This window comes from Polistes dominula, unplaced genomic scaffold (genome assembly GCF_049000335.1).
Source record: "Polistes dominula isolate Pdom_NZ unplaced genomic scaffold, Pdom_raw_medaka contig_20, whole genome shotgun sequence".
NCBI classification, from domain to species: Eukaryota; Metazoa; Arthropoda; class Insecta; order Hymenoptera; family Vespidae; genus Polistes; species Polistes dominula.
The window spans coordinates 2,688,949-2,704,264 of record NW_028301147.1 but is presented as its reverse complement, the minus strand read 5'-3'; the positions used below and the strand labels follow the sequence as shown (position 1 = coordinate 2,704,264).

The window sequence follows — 15,316 nt, the reverse complement described above, 5'->3', positions numbered from 1 at the left end:
TTTATTCTTTTTTTTTTCTTCCATTCTCTGTAATTTTTACGTCTGTTCGTATTTAATTTCTTTTTCTTTTTATAACACTTCCACTTTAAGTTGGTTTTTTTTTTTATATTTTTACTTAAAAACTGTCTTTACGAGTGTAAGTTATAACGCTGAAGATATCGCGTCAAACTTTTTTTTTTTTTTTTTTATAAATTAAGCATAACGCTTAGCGAGTGTAAAGTAAGTAGTAGCAGTAGTATAACTCGATATTAAATCAGACTACTCTTTCGTATGTAGTAAATACGGTTTGTTAGTGGTACTACAGTAGTTTATCTCATTTGTTTCTCCCATAGAAAACCAAACTTTATTTTTTATGTTTTATTTTTTTATGTTACCTTTATATTCTATAAAAAAAAAATTCATACACGTGTGTTTCTATATTATCAGTTAAAAGTTTGTTTTATACACCAACGATACGGTACGAAAAGTTACAATCTTTTACTCGAACGTATCATGTCTTAGTTTTCTTTAAAAGTATTCACAGTACCACGTTATCACTTTGCATCTTATTATCATCCTTATCTCGGTAGCGAGAATGCGATTCGAAATAATATTAAACACGTTAGAGACAAAAACTTAAAACTCGTTTCATCTAAGAAATTTTTCTCGTTAAATTATTTTGTTCCATTTGTTTATTCAACAAAACTACGTATTTACGTAGTCGCTAGTAAAACGCAGTGGTGAAAAGTATGAACATTTTGTAGTAAGTAGCAGTGGTAACTGCCCTTTTTGAAAGGAAGTAAGATCTGTCGAATACTATTACAGAAATAGTATTAGTATTAGTATTAGTAACGTGGTACACCACGAGTAAAGTTTCGACTTGTTGTCGTCGTGCCGAAGGAGTTTAACCGGGAAGCCTGAAAGTTCTCACGCGGCAAAAGTAGAAACTTAGGTGGGGAGAAAGGGGTGAAAGGAGTGGGAGGTATGCGTCGAAAGGTACAAGGCAGAAGGGTAAGAAAGATCCTAGCTGGGTATTATTCTTTGTCCGCGGGACGGGAGTTGGTAAGATTCGGGTCGAGTACATTGGGAGACTTCTTCTTCTTCTTCTTTATTCGGAGAAAGTAAGTTTCCTATGGCTCAGAACGTTTTCCTAAGAAACAAAGGAAGCTCAAGGAAAGTAAGAAAGAAAGAAAGAAAGAAAAAAGGAAGGAAGGAAGGAAGGAAGGAAGGAAGGAAGGTAGGTAGGTAGGTCCAAGTAAAACCAGCACCATTTTTCCTAAAGAAATCACAGCAACCATTGTTTCTCTATTCTCTTTTATTCAACGACTTGTTCTTTCTATTTCCTCTTTTCTTGTTTTCCTTTTTCTCTCTCGATTCGGTTAGCCAACAGAGGACTTTGCGTTTGGGGCTAGTATTTTCGAAATAATAGAGAAAAGTTAAATGGAAAATAGTGCTGGATGGTTCCGACGGCTGGTCAACCGAGACTCTCTCTCAATCTTTTAATTTTTCTTTTTCTGACAGACACAATGGAGAATAATTAAAGAGTAGTAACGCAGAACCAACGTTTGTTGTTTAGCCGATCGTAGGGTGATACTAGAAACACACGTAGTAAAACGCAAAAAAATATCGAGATTCTAGGGAAAAGAAAGAGAGAGAGAAAAGGTTGAGTGTCAATGGTTACGGTGGCCCTTCGTTTCGGTGAAAATGGATTTTTTTTTTTTTTTTTTTTTTTTTCAAATGGACGTTTTAAAAGTTTGCTTCTAGTGGACTATTGTTTGTGAACGTCAGCATCCAAGAGAGAAAAGAAAAGAGAAAGAGAGAAAGGGAGAGAGAGAGAGAGAGAGAGAGAGAGAGAAAACAACACAGTGGTCTACCAGTCCGTTGAGGCTTTGATTAACTGGCGTCACGAAGCAAAGGATCGTACGATTGTTTGCTGCGAACTCGTAGTCGTTCGTTCTCGTTCTTCTGATTGCTACTATGGTTGTCGTTCTCTCGTCCTGTTTCTCTCTCTCTCTCTCTCTTCTCTTTATCCTTATTTACCTCCCACTTTCTGTCATCTATGTTCTCTTCCGTTCTTCATCTTCCTCCTCCTACTGAACATTCCTTCTACCAGCTATTCAGTTTCCTTCCTTCACACAGTACCTGAGAGTCGTTTCTCGTTTATCGTACTACATCTCTCTGGTTACTGGTAACATCCCGACAGAGAAACCGAGACCAGCTACTTTGGAATTAACTAAACTCGCGGATTCCTACTATTCGTTAAGTCAGAGTACATCCTTCTATCAACCATCCCTATTCTCTCTTCCAATCTATCTACCTTGTATACGTATAGGTATATACATACATAGAAACGTATAAACAAGTATACAAACACAAGTACACATGACTATCTTTGTATAACTCTTTGTACATTTCTTTTGTCGATCTTTATCCCTATACCTACTCCTATTCTATATCTTGAACTTCCTCTAATAAGTGATTGCAATAGTTACAATAGACTTCTTTTTTTCACTTTACCTTTAAGATATTGAAAATTGACAAAAGCCATAGAAACAACACTGTGAATAGTCTACTGGAACGTAACAAGAAAAAAAAAGAAAAAAACAAGTCATGATTTTTATCTATCACGTAAAGTTATAAAACTCGATTCTCTTCTTAGTTCTTTTTTTTTCTCCTATAAAAATATATAACACAAACTATTTGTTCATAGATTGTTCTTTTTTCTTCTTCTTCTCCTCCTTTCATTGTTTTCTTTTTCATAGTTTCGAGAATTTCTTTAAGTTTATATCGAACCAATAGTCTGTGTGTGTTTTTTTGTGTGTTTTACCACGCGTTGAATTTTAGGTTGTAAAAAAGTTTAGTAAGAGACTTCTTTTTATCACTTTTCATTTCAATTACAATCGATTCTTCTTTTAAACGTATGTGTATATCATTTTATACAAACATACATATGCACATATGTATGTCTAGCTTGTTTCGTTTCCTTTTACCCAACCACCACCATCCTTTTACTTCACTTCCTTCCTTCCTTCCTTCCTTCCTTCGTTCGTTCGTTCGTTCGTTACTCCTCGTCGGTGTTTCTTCGCCTCCGCTAGCTAGCAACATCGAAATTAATTCCAGACTGTTGCTTCCAACAGACTCCATCGAGGCACGATATAACTTTATACTCAAATGGAGCTCGTTCCATAGAACTCCGTATAACCGATTAAATGAACGACGTAGTAACGTGATATACTCGATACCTCTCCTTTCTACTAATCACTGATATGACGATTATTTATGTTTCGCTAATAAACATTTATTAATATTTTACTATTTATCATTTATTTTTTTCAACTAAATTAAATTTATACTTTTGTATTCAATCACCTGAATAAATATTAGTATAACGTATCTTTAATTGTAACATTTTATGTGTATATATTTATTAATGTTAAATTCATTATAATTATTTTGAATAAAAAATATACTTGTTTCTTTCAGTACAATTTTTGTAATGTGCTGATCTTTTATTAAATTAAAATTAATTTCAACACTTATTAAAATTTTTATTAATTCACATTACTTTGTATTTTTTGATTATCATGATTGATAGAAAAAAAAGTACAATGTATAATAATTATTTTATATCATTTGACTGAAACAAACATTGTCATATGACTATGCTCATTATAAGAATTTTTAAAGATTCAATAATTCATCGTTTCTATGAAGATAAATTAGAATCTATATATATAGATACGAGTAAATAGATTCTCTTTGATACGTTGAGTGCTATGTATTTATCTAAACTCTCTCAAAACCACAGAGTAAATATATTACTACGACCCTTAGATTCCAGATTACAGTTTGACTTTGGACGTTTCGCGGCGTACTCGTTGCGGCTTCTTGCGACCGCAATTCTAAAGTCACACATCGTTCAAAGTGTTTATCGATATATTTTATCTTTGTTTCGGATACTCTAATTATTTCTTTTTATATATTGCTAATCATATTGTTAATCATTCTTCACAACATACTCGTGAATACACAATTATTACTGTCTTCGTTTCAAATTATGTGTTACATTTAATATCACATAAATGTAACAAATAATCTTAAATAAGAATATATTATAATTATTATTTAAATAATTTTTATACATTAAATAAAATTCTATTCATTTAGGAAATAAAAAACATACATATATATATATTAATAATTAAATGTATTTTAATGTTACTTTAAATATGTTTGAATATTGAAATGTAATATAATAAAAGAAAAATATTTATCCTTTTTGTTTTACAGTACCAAGAGTTGAGATAGTTGACGAGCATGGTGAGACCACCGGCGATAAATTCTATAAAGCAGGTAGTACGATAGAGCTGAAGTGTGTCGTTAGCAATATACCTCAACCAACTGGATACGTAACATGGCGGCATGGAACTCGTACACTGAATTACGATACCACCCGTGGAGGAATCAGGTACGTTGAAATCTACGTTTCCAAGGAGTTACTCTCCAGAAACGTTCTCGTCTTCGTTGTGTCTTCATTGTTAGTTACAGCTTTGGAAATTTACCTACCCTACATTGGTTTGGATGTCTCGAATTGAAACGATTAAATTGTCCTATGGTAACACGAGAATTGTATAATGTTGTTCGATCTTAAATAAGATTGAATTTTACAAAATTTATTTCATCGTTTTTGATATGACTTTATTTTAAAGACATTTCTCGTTTTATTTACGTAGAAAAAGTTTAGAAATTTATTCGAGAATAAAAAGTTCTTAATCGTGTCAGTGGGTAAATAGAGAAAGAAAAAAGCTTTGCAACTGAGGTATAAATTAAAACGTTAAATAGTATACATATATACATACATATACACTCTTTCTATTTTGTATATAGATATATACAATATACATATATATATATATATCAGAAGGTTAGAAAGCAGCACGTTTTTGTAGTCTCCCTTTTCGCAGTTTTAACGGCGTTGTACTTCCTTCTAATTAGAATCGACGACCGCACGTAATATCTAACCACAAGGGAAGCTCAGATACGGTTTGCGGGCACTCCAGTAATTTTCTTCCTTTTCCCCATCGACCGCCCGGCAGCCGATAGTTTATGCAAGCTGCATGGGAATTCTAATTGCTTCGATAAAGAATGGAGCGTTCGGTGAATTTTGAAAGGCTTTCATTAAAGTTGTCCGTGGGTTTGGGGGTGAGACAGGACGTGGAGGGGGAGGGGGGACGGGGGGAGGGGGGACGGGGGGGGGAGGAGAGTGCTCGTGCCAGGAGAGGGTTGGTTCTTCTATCCTCTTCAAACCTGTTCACCCCTTTTCCCCCACCCTTATCACATCACTCTACCACCTTCTCCCACTTCCCTGCTCACCCTTCGTCACCCTCCCTTCCAAGTCATCTCAAACTCGCTCGACCGTGTGTGTCCTAATTGGTTATAGATATGGCGGAATTCATGAATTTCAAACGAGCTCTGTGGCCTGCATTCGTCCGTCAGTCCCATTCGTTAGCCACCCGTTCGACCTTTCAATCGGCGATTCATCGATAAATCAATTTCAATTTCTCAGATACGGACGCAAGCGTAAATACGCGCGCTAGCACGAAACCCAGCTACGTTTTACGGTCAGTTTCCAATGGCTTATATGTATTCACGTGTGTGTATGTGTAGTATGTATATATATATATATATATATATATACGTACCCAACGAATAACGTGGATTCCGTCGATCCGTGGTTTTCGTCGATGACGCCTTTCGTTCATCCGAATTCCCTTTATCGAGTCGTTTATCCGGCTATATTTCTTTTTTTCCTTTTGGGGGTGGATTTTATTTCTATCCCTCTTTTAAAATTTTCTATTTTTTCTTCCTCCTTTTCTTTTTTCTTTTTAATTTTCTTCTGTACCGTGAGGCATTCAATTTATTTCATCTCGTGCGATTAATATAAATATATATTTAATATTTTATTTATTTAATTTTTTATTTTCGTAATAAATAATTAAAAAAAAAAAAAAAAATTATTGAACATTCGTAGTAAACTTATTTTTGTAGTGAGCATAGAATTTTATTTTATAATTTTTCTTTTTTTTTCTCAATGAAAAAATAGATAGAAAGGTTGGTGATAAAGAAAATGAAGATAGGATATTAGTTATCACTGATAACAGGTCTCCTTTACTCTCTTCACCGGATTCTCGTTAACTCAGCGTTGAATTTTTTTTTATTTTGTCCTTCGCTCTTACACTGTGCGAGAGGAAAAAAGGGCCCACATGACCGAGAGAGTGAGATAGGGAGAGAAAGAGAACGTATTAACTTTTTTATCCAATTTTGTCGTGCTCGCTGAAATTTTGCATCTATATCGCAATTTCCCTCGTTTGCTCTCTCTCTCTCTCTCTCTCTCTCTCTCTCACTCACTCTCTCTTACTTTTTCTCTCACTCTCTCTTTCGTTCTAGCAATTCTTTACATGATTCCGAGAACGGTAGAACGGCGTGCACGGTGTCCAATTTCAGTTTCATCAGTACGACACGAAACCGGTTTGCTTTGTGTCGACGGTATACGCTCTTTGATTTTTCGAAAGACCAAATGTTGTGTATGAAGTCTACCGAAAGAGCGTTCGTTAACGAATGCGTTTCGATTTTCCCCTTTTTTTCTGCACTATTCACCGACATATCGCTACGTTTCCGTTCGATACTTCCTTTCTTTTTTCTTTTTGATTTTTTTTGAATTTTTTACCTCTTGTTCTAGAATCGAAATTTTGCACCAGATACTACAGTGAAGACTCTATTTTCGTCAAATATTATTGGTTGAGTTGAACACGATATATATATATATATATATATACCTTGCAAAATATTTGTTCAATTTTTTTTATTGTCTTTTCTTTTCATATCACAACATTTTTCTCACCCAATATTCGTTTTATCCTTTGGCGCATAAATTTAATTCTGCCAGTAATTTTAAATTATTTTCAAAAATTTATTTTATCATAATCTTTTTCTCTTTCATCAAGATTTTTCGGATTATTTTATAATTCATATTCGTAAAAATTTGTTACAATTTTTTTTCTTCTTTTCATTTTCTACAGTAAAAATTCAGTTTTAGATTATAAACGAATATGTGATATGATACTAACCAAACTCACGTTTTTTACGATATAATCTACTTCAACAGAAGTTACCTTTTTTATCCTCCTTTTATTTTTTATTTGAGATAGTAGTTTTGAATAAAACATTCTATTGGTAGAATAAATTCGATAATCGTCAATAACACACACAGACACAATTGTATACACTGATGCACACACGTAACTGAGCAATATATTCTCGAATAGAAAGGGGGGAAAGGAAACATGCGAAAAGATGCTATTAGCGTTGGTAGAAAACTAGAAATTCAATGGAATGGGAAGTTTCGTTCGACAATATTCATGGTGCATCGATGTTGGCGATGAACCATGAAAGGAGGAACGCTATTATTTACCGTGGACATTCTATTACGGTTTGATTGCATCCGAGAAGCATCTATAACGTACCGTTGCCGCGGTCGTTCAAACGCGTTTGCGCACACATACATATATACATACACATACACAAACACTATTCCTATTAACATAGTGGCGATGCACGTACATACACAGACGTAAACACAGATGCACACGCACTATGCAGAGGATTCAACACCTGAAGGTGATGTCTTCCGGTTATTGAAGCTTCCCTATCTCTCTCTCTCTCTCCTCCCTCCCTTCTCTTAACCTGTAAATGAGGGTGAACAAGAGTGTGTGAAAGAGAGAGAGAGATAGTAAGGGATAGTGAGATAGCGAGAGAACCTGTTTAGATTTTAGACGAGAAAGTTTAGTCCCCCGTCAGTTTCAGGTGTTTCCAATTTAGTTGGTATATGTAAAATATTACATAATCTATCGACCACATGTTCGAATAATTAATTCTCCCTTGTTAGTAGCTACTCTACGTTCAACATTCCAATTTCATTGACTTTTTCCTATTCGTGTTCATTAACAAATAGTCTAGATGAACGTGGAATGTGTGCCATTATTAATTCGTGATTTATAGTAGTTAGAGTATATGAATGATACGTATTATTCACCTGCAAAAATAAATAATAATTAAAAATAGAATATAATATGCGTATTTTACATTTCACGTTATTCTTGATTTATTTAATTAAGTGATTAATTATTTAAATGTTATTATGCATTATCGAAGATATTTAATTAACGTTCATTTGGTATTTAAGTTATTTTAATTTAGAGAAAAATAATCATTGATTAATGATATCAAAGAGAGATTAGGTCAATAACGAGGTAGAATTCAATCGTTAATTAGGAAAACAAACCTCAAAACTATATATGCTTTGATCATTGAACTGTTTAAACATTGAATTAGGTAATCAATGTGTGTACACATATTACAGATATAACGAAAAATTGATTTAAAGTGTGGTGAAAAATTGAATTAAAGAAACTCATAGGTAAAAGAGGTAAGATTAGTGAGAGATGTAAAAGAGGATGAATTTTTTATTTAGATATTAAATAACATTGAAATATAATTTCGTTGAATAGATCTTTCTCTTTTATTTCTCTCACTGCATATTTCTCTTTCTTTAGATTAAATGCGAGTAAGGGTAATAACCGGCACGTAGATTCAGAACGTGTAAGATTGGAGGGTGGGAGAGTATATTGGGGAACTAGATCGACGAAGTTAGTTAGGTGCATAACATTATTATAGACTGAAGCGTAGACCGCATTACACTTCGGTGTCTCTACCCCACGTATCCCCTAGCCTTCCCGTCTATTACTCTTCACCTTGGGTCCTCTGCAAGTTGGTCAAGTCGTGAGTGCAAGCCCCAAGCATATATGGTTACTATGATGGCAGAGTTAATCTAATAAGGGAAGTACCTACTTTCTGACTATGACATCGTCCAACTTCCTAAGTTATCGCCAGTACCCGCATTATTATTTTATCTCGATTAATATTACTAGAAAAAAAGATTTATCTCATTTTCATTTTTATTCAAGAAGATTATTATTACCTTTAATCGTTTGCAAGAATAACTTCGGTTCATAGTCTCACATATTTGATCATTTTATTTTATATAACATAAAACAATAATATAAGTAAATTAAATTAATTTTATAAAATAATATCCTAAATATATTTTTTCTTTTAATAATTGCATCTTAGGAAACATTTTCACATGATTGTTTTCTTACCAAATCTTTCATCGTTTATTTTAGATATATTTTTTTTCTTCAAACTGTCAATCTCACCACTCTCACGTATTTTCGAAAAAGGTTCAATCACTATCCACTTTGTGTTTAGGATCATCTTACAAAGAAAAACCATTTAGAACGGTTTGCGTTTGTCATTTAGTTGAACGGGCCTAGTGTCGTTTATGGTCGTCCTATTTTTAGGCTTTTATCACTTATACAAATCCATATACGTGCATAAAGACTACAAATACATACAAGAATGAAAATATAAAGCGGATCGGTCTTTTCACATAATGTATGTAAATCCCTTCTTCTCTTAAACCTTTTTTCTTCTTTCGAAATATTTGTATTATTACCGAAACATAAAATAAACTAAAATAGGGGGATGGTTCTAAATTTGCGTCAGAGTTACGTCAGGGTTTAGAAAAAAATATAACAATGTTTTGTAAAATTTGTTTTTATATAAACATATTCAGATCATTTACATTTACTTCGTGTAATTTATAGAAATATGATACCTAATTATGATTACGATTATAGGCACTAAATACTACCCTAATTTATATTGTTTAATTTATTAATATTTTAATAGAAAAAGGTAAGAGAGAGATTTTTTTTTAATTTTTTATTTTATTACCAATCATGGATAATCGTATTGAAATTTGATTATTTACATGGTACACGTTGAAAATTGTGAAAGATAGATAATGTTTAATCTTGAAATATTTTCCTTTATATTCATTGTATGTAATATTACAAACGAAATACAGAATTATTCTACTTTAATGAGCCTATTATCAAAACATTTGAATTAATCGTTGATTGTTTGAACAATAAAGCTGATATCCACTTTCTCTCTGTCTCTTTCTCTCTATCTATACTCTTAATACGTTTATTATGCTAAATATAACATCTCATTAACGTAGAATAAATACACATTCGATTAAACGATTACCCTACTGGTCGTGCTAATTATCATTACCCCATATTATAATTTCAATTCAAAGTTTGTACCTAGTAGTTAGTATCATTTATTATGAAAGATTTGTACGCACGTTCGCTTACGTGTGTTCCTCTTTGTTAAATCAGAGTTTTAACGGAGTTACCAATTACAATGATGTTATCCTGTCCGCTTTACTTAATTAGTTTCATTCGTTTATGAAAATGAAATGGAATGTATGATTAGAAAATGAAAGTTTAGGAAGAGAGAGAGAGAGAGAGAGAGAGAGAGAGAGAGAGAGAGAGAGTCTGGATACACGCGTTGTTTTTTTTTTTTTTTTTTTATTTAAACAAAACCATTTTTTCTTAATAGGTTTCGTACAAATACGATGATTTCAAATGATATATACGAATATTCGTTAAATAACATTGCCAAACATTTATTTATATTTTACCTGTAGATTTATTTGGATTAAAGGATGGGGTAGGAGGAAGGGTATAAAAACTCATTAATGGTAGAAACGTCAAACTTCGATAATATTTTTTCTACGATCTCTCATAAAAAGCTCGTTAAATGTAAAAGTTTACGTGGAATATAAAAAAATAGGGGAGGAAAAAAAAAGAAGTGGAAAAAGAAAATGATTAATAGCAGGAAATGTAGACAATCGTGAACTCAAAATAGCTTATTTACTTTATTACCGATCATTCACAGATAAAGAGAGAGAGTGTGTGTGAGAGAGAGAGAGAGAAAATATAACAATCACATCGGAAAAACATGAAAGGAGAAATGATCGAAAAAGTCGAAAACATTTCCGACGTTATCGATGAAATTTCAAATCTCTCGATAAATCCAATGGAAACTCGTTAATCTTCTTTATGATTCATGCTATATCGAATATAAAAAAAAAAATATTTATATAAATATATATATTTCTACTATGTTCAAAAAGAGGGAAATTTCACTGAAACATATATAAACACATGCACACACATATATACTAATATATTACACGGATAAATAACCTAATTTTTTTGTTTAAATTTAATATATATATATAACTCTTGTCTAAACGTTATTGATTACAGAATAAAATGTGGAAAGCGAATTAACGGGAAGACGAAATAAACGAGGATTTTATTTTGATCAAACAATCTGACAAAATGAAACGAATAGTATCGATCTATGTACACATACATACACACATATGTTTGAGTAAATGTGGCTATCTCTCTGTTAACGAATTATCAAGAGAACGATATAAGTATTTCTGGAATATCATACAGTATATCGCTCACTACACAGAAGTATTTCTATATTTTTTTCTTACAACACACACACACCACACACACACACCACACACACACACACACACATGTACTCTCTTTATATCTTTTTCATACATATACCAGCTCTCTCATTTTTTCTTTTATGTATAAATTCTCTCATGCATATTCTTTCTCTGTCCTCTCTTACACACATACACACACCTTTTCACACTTTCTTTCTCTCTCTTTTTTTTTATCTCTATGTTTCTCTGAGTTTCTCGGTTATCTGGAAAGTTTGTGCGTGGATGAACGCAAGCAAATGTGTCTCTCGTATATCGGCACGTACGGGTTTATACTCATCGAATTTGTTCGATCTAGCGCATACCCAAACGCAAAACCTGCATGTTATTGGCCATAGCTTCGTTGGATTGTTCGTTCGTACTGCTAGTTTCGACTTTAGTTTTTCCTTCCTCTCTCTCTCTCTCTCTCTCTCTATCTAGGATTGGACGTGTGGTACCGCTTGATCCATTACTCCGCAAATCAATTAGGACCCAGGCACGATCGGTATTCGACGGTGGGAAAAAAAGCGTGACGAAAACAAAGCATTTAAATCGGATTTTGTTTTATCGGCTGCACACGCCGCGCCCTTGTGCCCACCACCGGCAAATATTTCAACGAGAACAAGGGTGGGAGGGAAACACGGACGAGAATTTTTTTTTTTCTTTCTTTCTTTCTTTCTTTGTTCTCTATTTCTATTTCTATCTCTCTTTCTCTTTTTCAATGTCTATTTTTTTTTTCTAGTTATCTCTCTCTTTTTCTTTCATTTTTCTTTTTTATTATTCGTAATACGATAGGACCCATATTTCAAAGCTCTCTTTCGTCTGTACGCAATTTTCTTTTTTTTTTATTCCTACCTGTATCCCCCTACAGCTTCTCTATTTACTCTAACATATACTACTTCTATTTGTTTTTTTTTTTTTTTTTTTTTTTTTTAAATTGAAATCGAGCAACCTGAAAATATTCGAGTAATTAGAATCCGTCGAATGGAAGAGGAATCTAAATGTTTGATAGAACAAACAGGCAGATAAAAAAGAAAGATAAGAAATTAATTTTGTTTCAATTTATTATTTGGGTCGATTATACGATATATCGAGATAATCCTTGATAACACAATGTGAAATGATAAATTATAGAGTTTTTGTTTCGTAAAAAAAGATTTACCTTATCGAGGTAATGGAAAATCGATTAGAAATATTAAATAAAAAGTCGTGTTGTCTTATGAAAATGTTTAAATCATCGTACTAAAACGTACATTGTTTTTCTTTTGCTGGAAAATAAGTTAGGGTGTACACGCGAAAATAGAAGAAAAAAAAACAAATGTATTTTCTAACGATTGGAACATATTCTTACAAAAAAAAAAAAAAAAAAAAATTAAAAAGATTAGCAGTAATAACAATAGTAGCGATAAAAACACATATTTCATTCGAGTTCATTGTATTTCGTGAATAAAAGTCGATCATATAGGATTGTATATCACCTAAAGTAAAAATAAAATTCACCAGGATCGATACTTTCCTCTTGAGCGTTTTGGAAATTACCATCGATAGAGAAAGGAGGTGGTAGTGTGGGAAGTGGGTGGATGGGTGGTTTAGTAGTTTTATTCACGACGATCGAGTTCGGTTCGGGTGGTGGTTGTGCTAGCTCGACGGGTGGAAATGGGGGTAAAGAAGGGAATGATGGGAGTTGAGGGGTGAGAAGAGGGGGGAGGGTTACTCTTCTCATTGGAGTTCGAGATTGGAACGTTCGGAACGCTCGGAGCTTGCTCTGCGTTGCTCTCCTATTTTACATTTTTACTGCGAGCCAGAAGCTCCGTGCATTGACTTCTTGTTGCCAGCTCGTCCGAAACACAATAGTCCGTTAATGAAGTCGAAATTTAATACGAGCCAATCGAAAACTCGCCAATTGTTTTTTCCTTATTCTCTCAACTCTCTCTCTCTCTCTCTCTTTTTTTTTTTCACATACAAACCGGAAATCTCTGTGTGCAAAACCTGAATGGGATTTCTATTTGATCCTTTGTGTTTCTTTTCATTTCATGTATTTTATTTCTTTCTTTTTTTCTGTCGTTATTCTCTTTCTCTCTTTCTCTCTCTCTATCTTTGTCTTTATCTAACTTTTCATTCAAAAAGAACGTGAATCAATCATGCAGTAGAAATTCTTATTGTTCTGCCTTCTTTTCAACAACATTTATCTATTGAATTTCTTTTCTATTTTTTTTTTGTTCTCTCTCCTACTTTTACTTGACGTCTCATGCGCTGTTTAACAAATTTATCTACATCTCTATCTACCTCTCACTCACTCACTCACTCTCTCTCTCTCTCTTTCTCTTTATTACTATGGTATCGCGCAATGCTATCGATCGAGGCGTTAACATGTGCGAGGTAAACTCGGAAAGGGCGTTAAGTGATTTCGTATGTGAAATATGGATTTTCCGTTTCGAATCTAGTTCGTACGTTGGTGTTTATAAAAAAAAAATAAAAAAAAAACTAGGAATATACATATATATATATTCGCGTTACGATAAATAATTTACACCGTGATAATCAACTTTTCTTTACTACTAGAAATTAATTTTTTTTTCTTTCTAGATAATCATGTAATTTAATATTTCTTTCATGCTACTACTTACAGATAATAATGACTTTAATTATACGGATATTCGTTCAAGAACATTAAACTCGAATGTTTCAAACGAACGTATTTTCTCATACACGCACACATGTAGATGTTAGAAAATGGAGTATAGAATGATGAAATAAAAAAAAAAATAAAAATGAGAAATAAAAGCGAGGTGAAAAAAAGAAGTAAAAATCATTTAAAGAGTCTCAAATTCTCACAGCTCAGAGATAATGGCGTTTACGCTTGACACCCTGTCACCAGACGAGAAGATAGATTTTCGTGTCAACGTGTAACATCGATTTTATGCAAAATGGATTTATCCGGTATCGCGCGTCATTTTACAGCTTTAACACGTGTACAAGTGTCAACGTTTCCCGCGTTACACCCTTAGGTGCATTTTACTATATGGGATTTCATTTAAAAGCATACTTGATAACACACACGATTGTTACTACGAAATCGATGTTGTTTCTGTTTCTCGAGAAATAGATTTTCACGAATGATACAATGATTATTTAGTTAGTGTCAATACAATATGTTTATATGTGTCTATCTATCTCTCTATCTCTCTCTTTCTCTCTCACAATGAATTGTTACATCGTCGTTACGTCAATTATAACATAACGATTGAAATTGAAATCCCAACAAGGATCATAATATTGAAGTTTGCAGCTTCCACTTCATCGAGTCGCAAATTGAATAAACACGTATTTATGTACATACATGTATATACGTATGTATATCTAAACGTATACACATATATATAATACATATGTAGATACTTGAATTTTCGTGGATATGACGTTTCAAAGACACCACTCAAAATTTAATGCCTATTATCGATAGACATTTTCAATGGCGACAGTTCTGCGATGGCAGCCACGCAGAAACGATTTGAAAATATTTTCGAGGGTTGAACGAGAGAAAACGGGGAGGGCAGGGGGGGGGGGGTTTGGATCCCGTTTTGGCTATGTTCCAACGTAATTAGCAGTATTTTTGCGCGAACTACCTTTAAATCGGTATCGCTAATATTCTCACGAATTTTCTCTCCGACTTTGGCACCGGACTCATTCATTCCTTCCTTCCTTCCTTCCTTCCTTCTTTCTTTACCACCTACCACCTTTTTTATTAATTTATCCTTCTTTTCTTTTTACTTTCCTCTTTCTAATTCGATTCTTATAATATTTTAATACCTGTGCGTCGATACTTACCATCCACAACCATCGACTCATTATCGT

The 15,316-nt window shown here is 33.2% G+C and overlaps 1 protein-coding gene across 8 annotated transcripts in view; it reads left to right on the top strand.

Annotated features, from left to right (window-relative positions):
* LOC107066108 (defective proboscis extension response 14) overlaps positions 1-15,316 on the top strand; it is a 243,895-nt gene that overhangs the window by 170,010 nt on the left and 58,569 nt on the right. For all 8 annotated transcript variants that reach the window (XM_089177431.1, XM_089177430.1, XM_089177428.1 and 5 more), the window contains one exon: positions 4,270-4,447. In XM_089177431.1, coding sequence (XP_089033557.1) covers positions 4,270-4,447 — 178 coding nt within the window. The remainder of the gene's footprint in view (positions 1-4,269; positions 4,448-15,316) is intronic.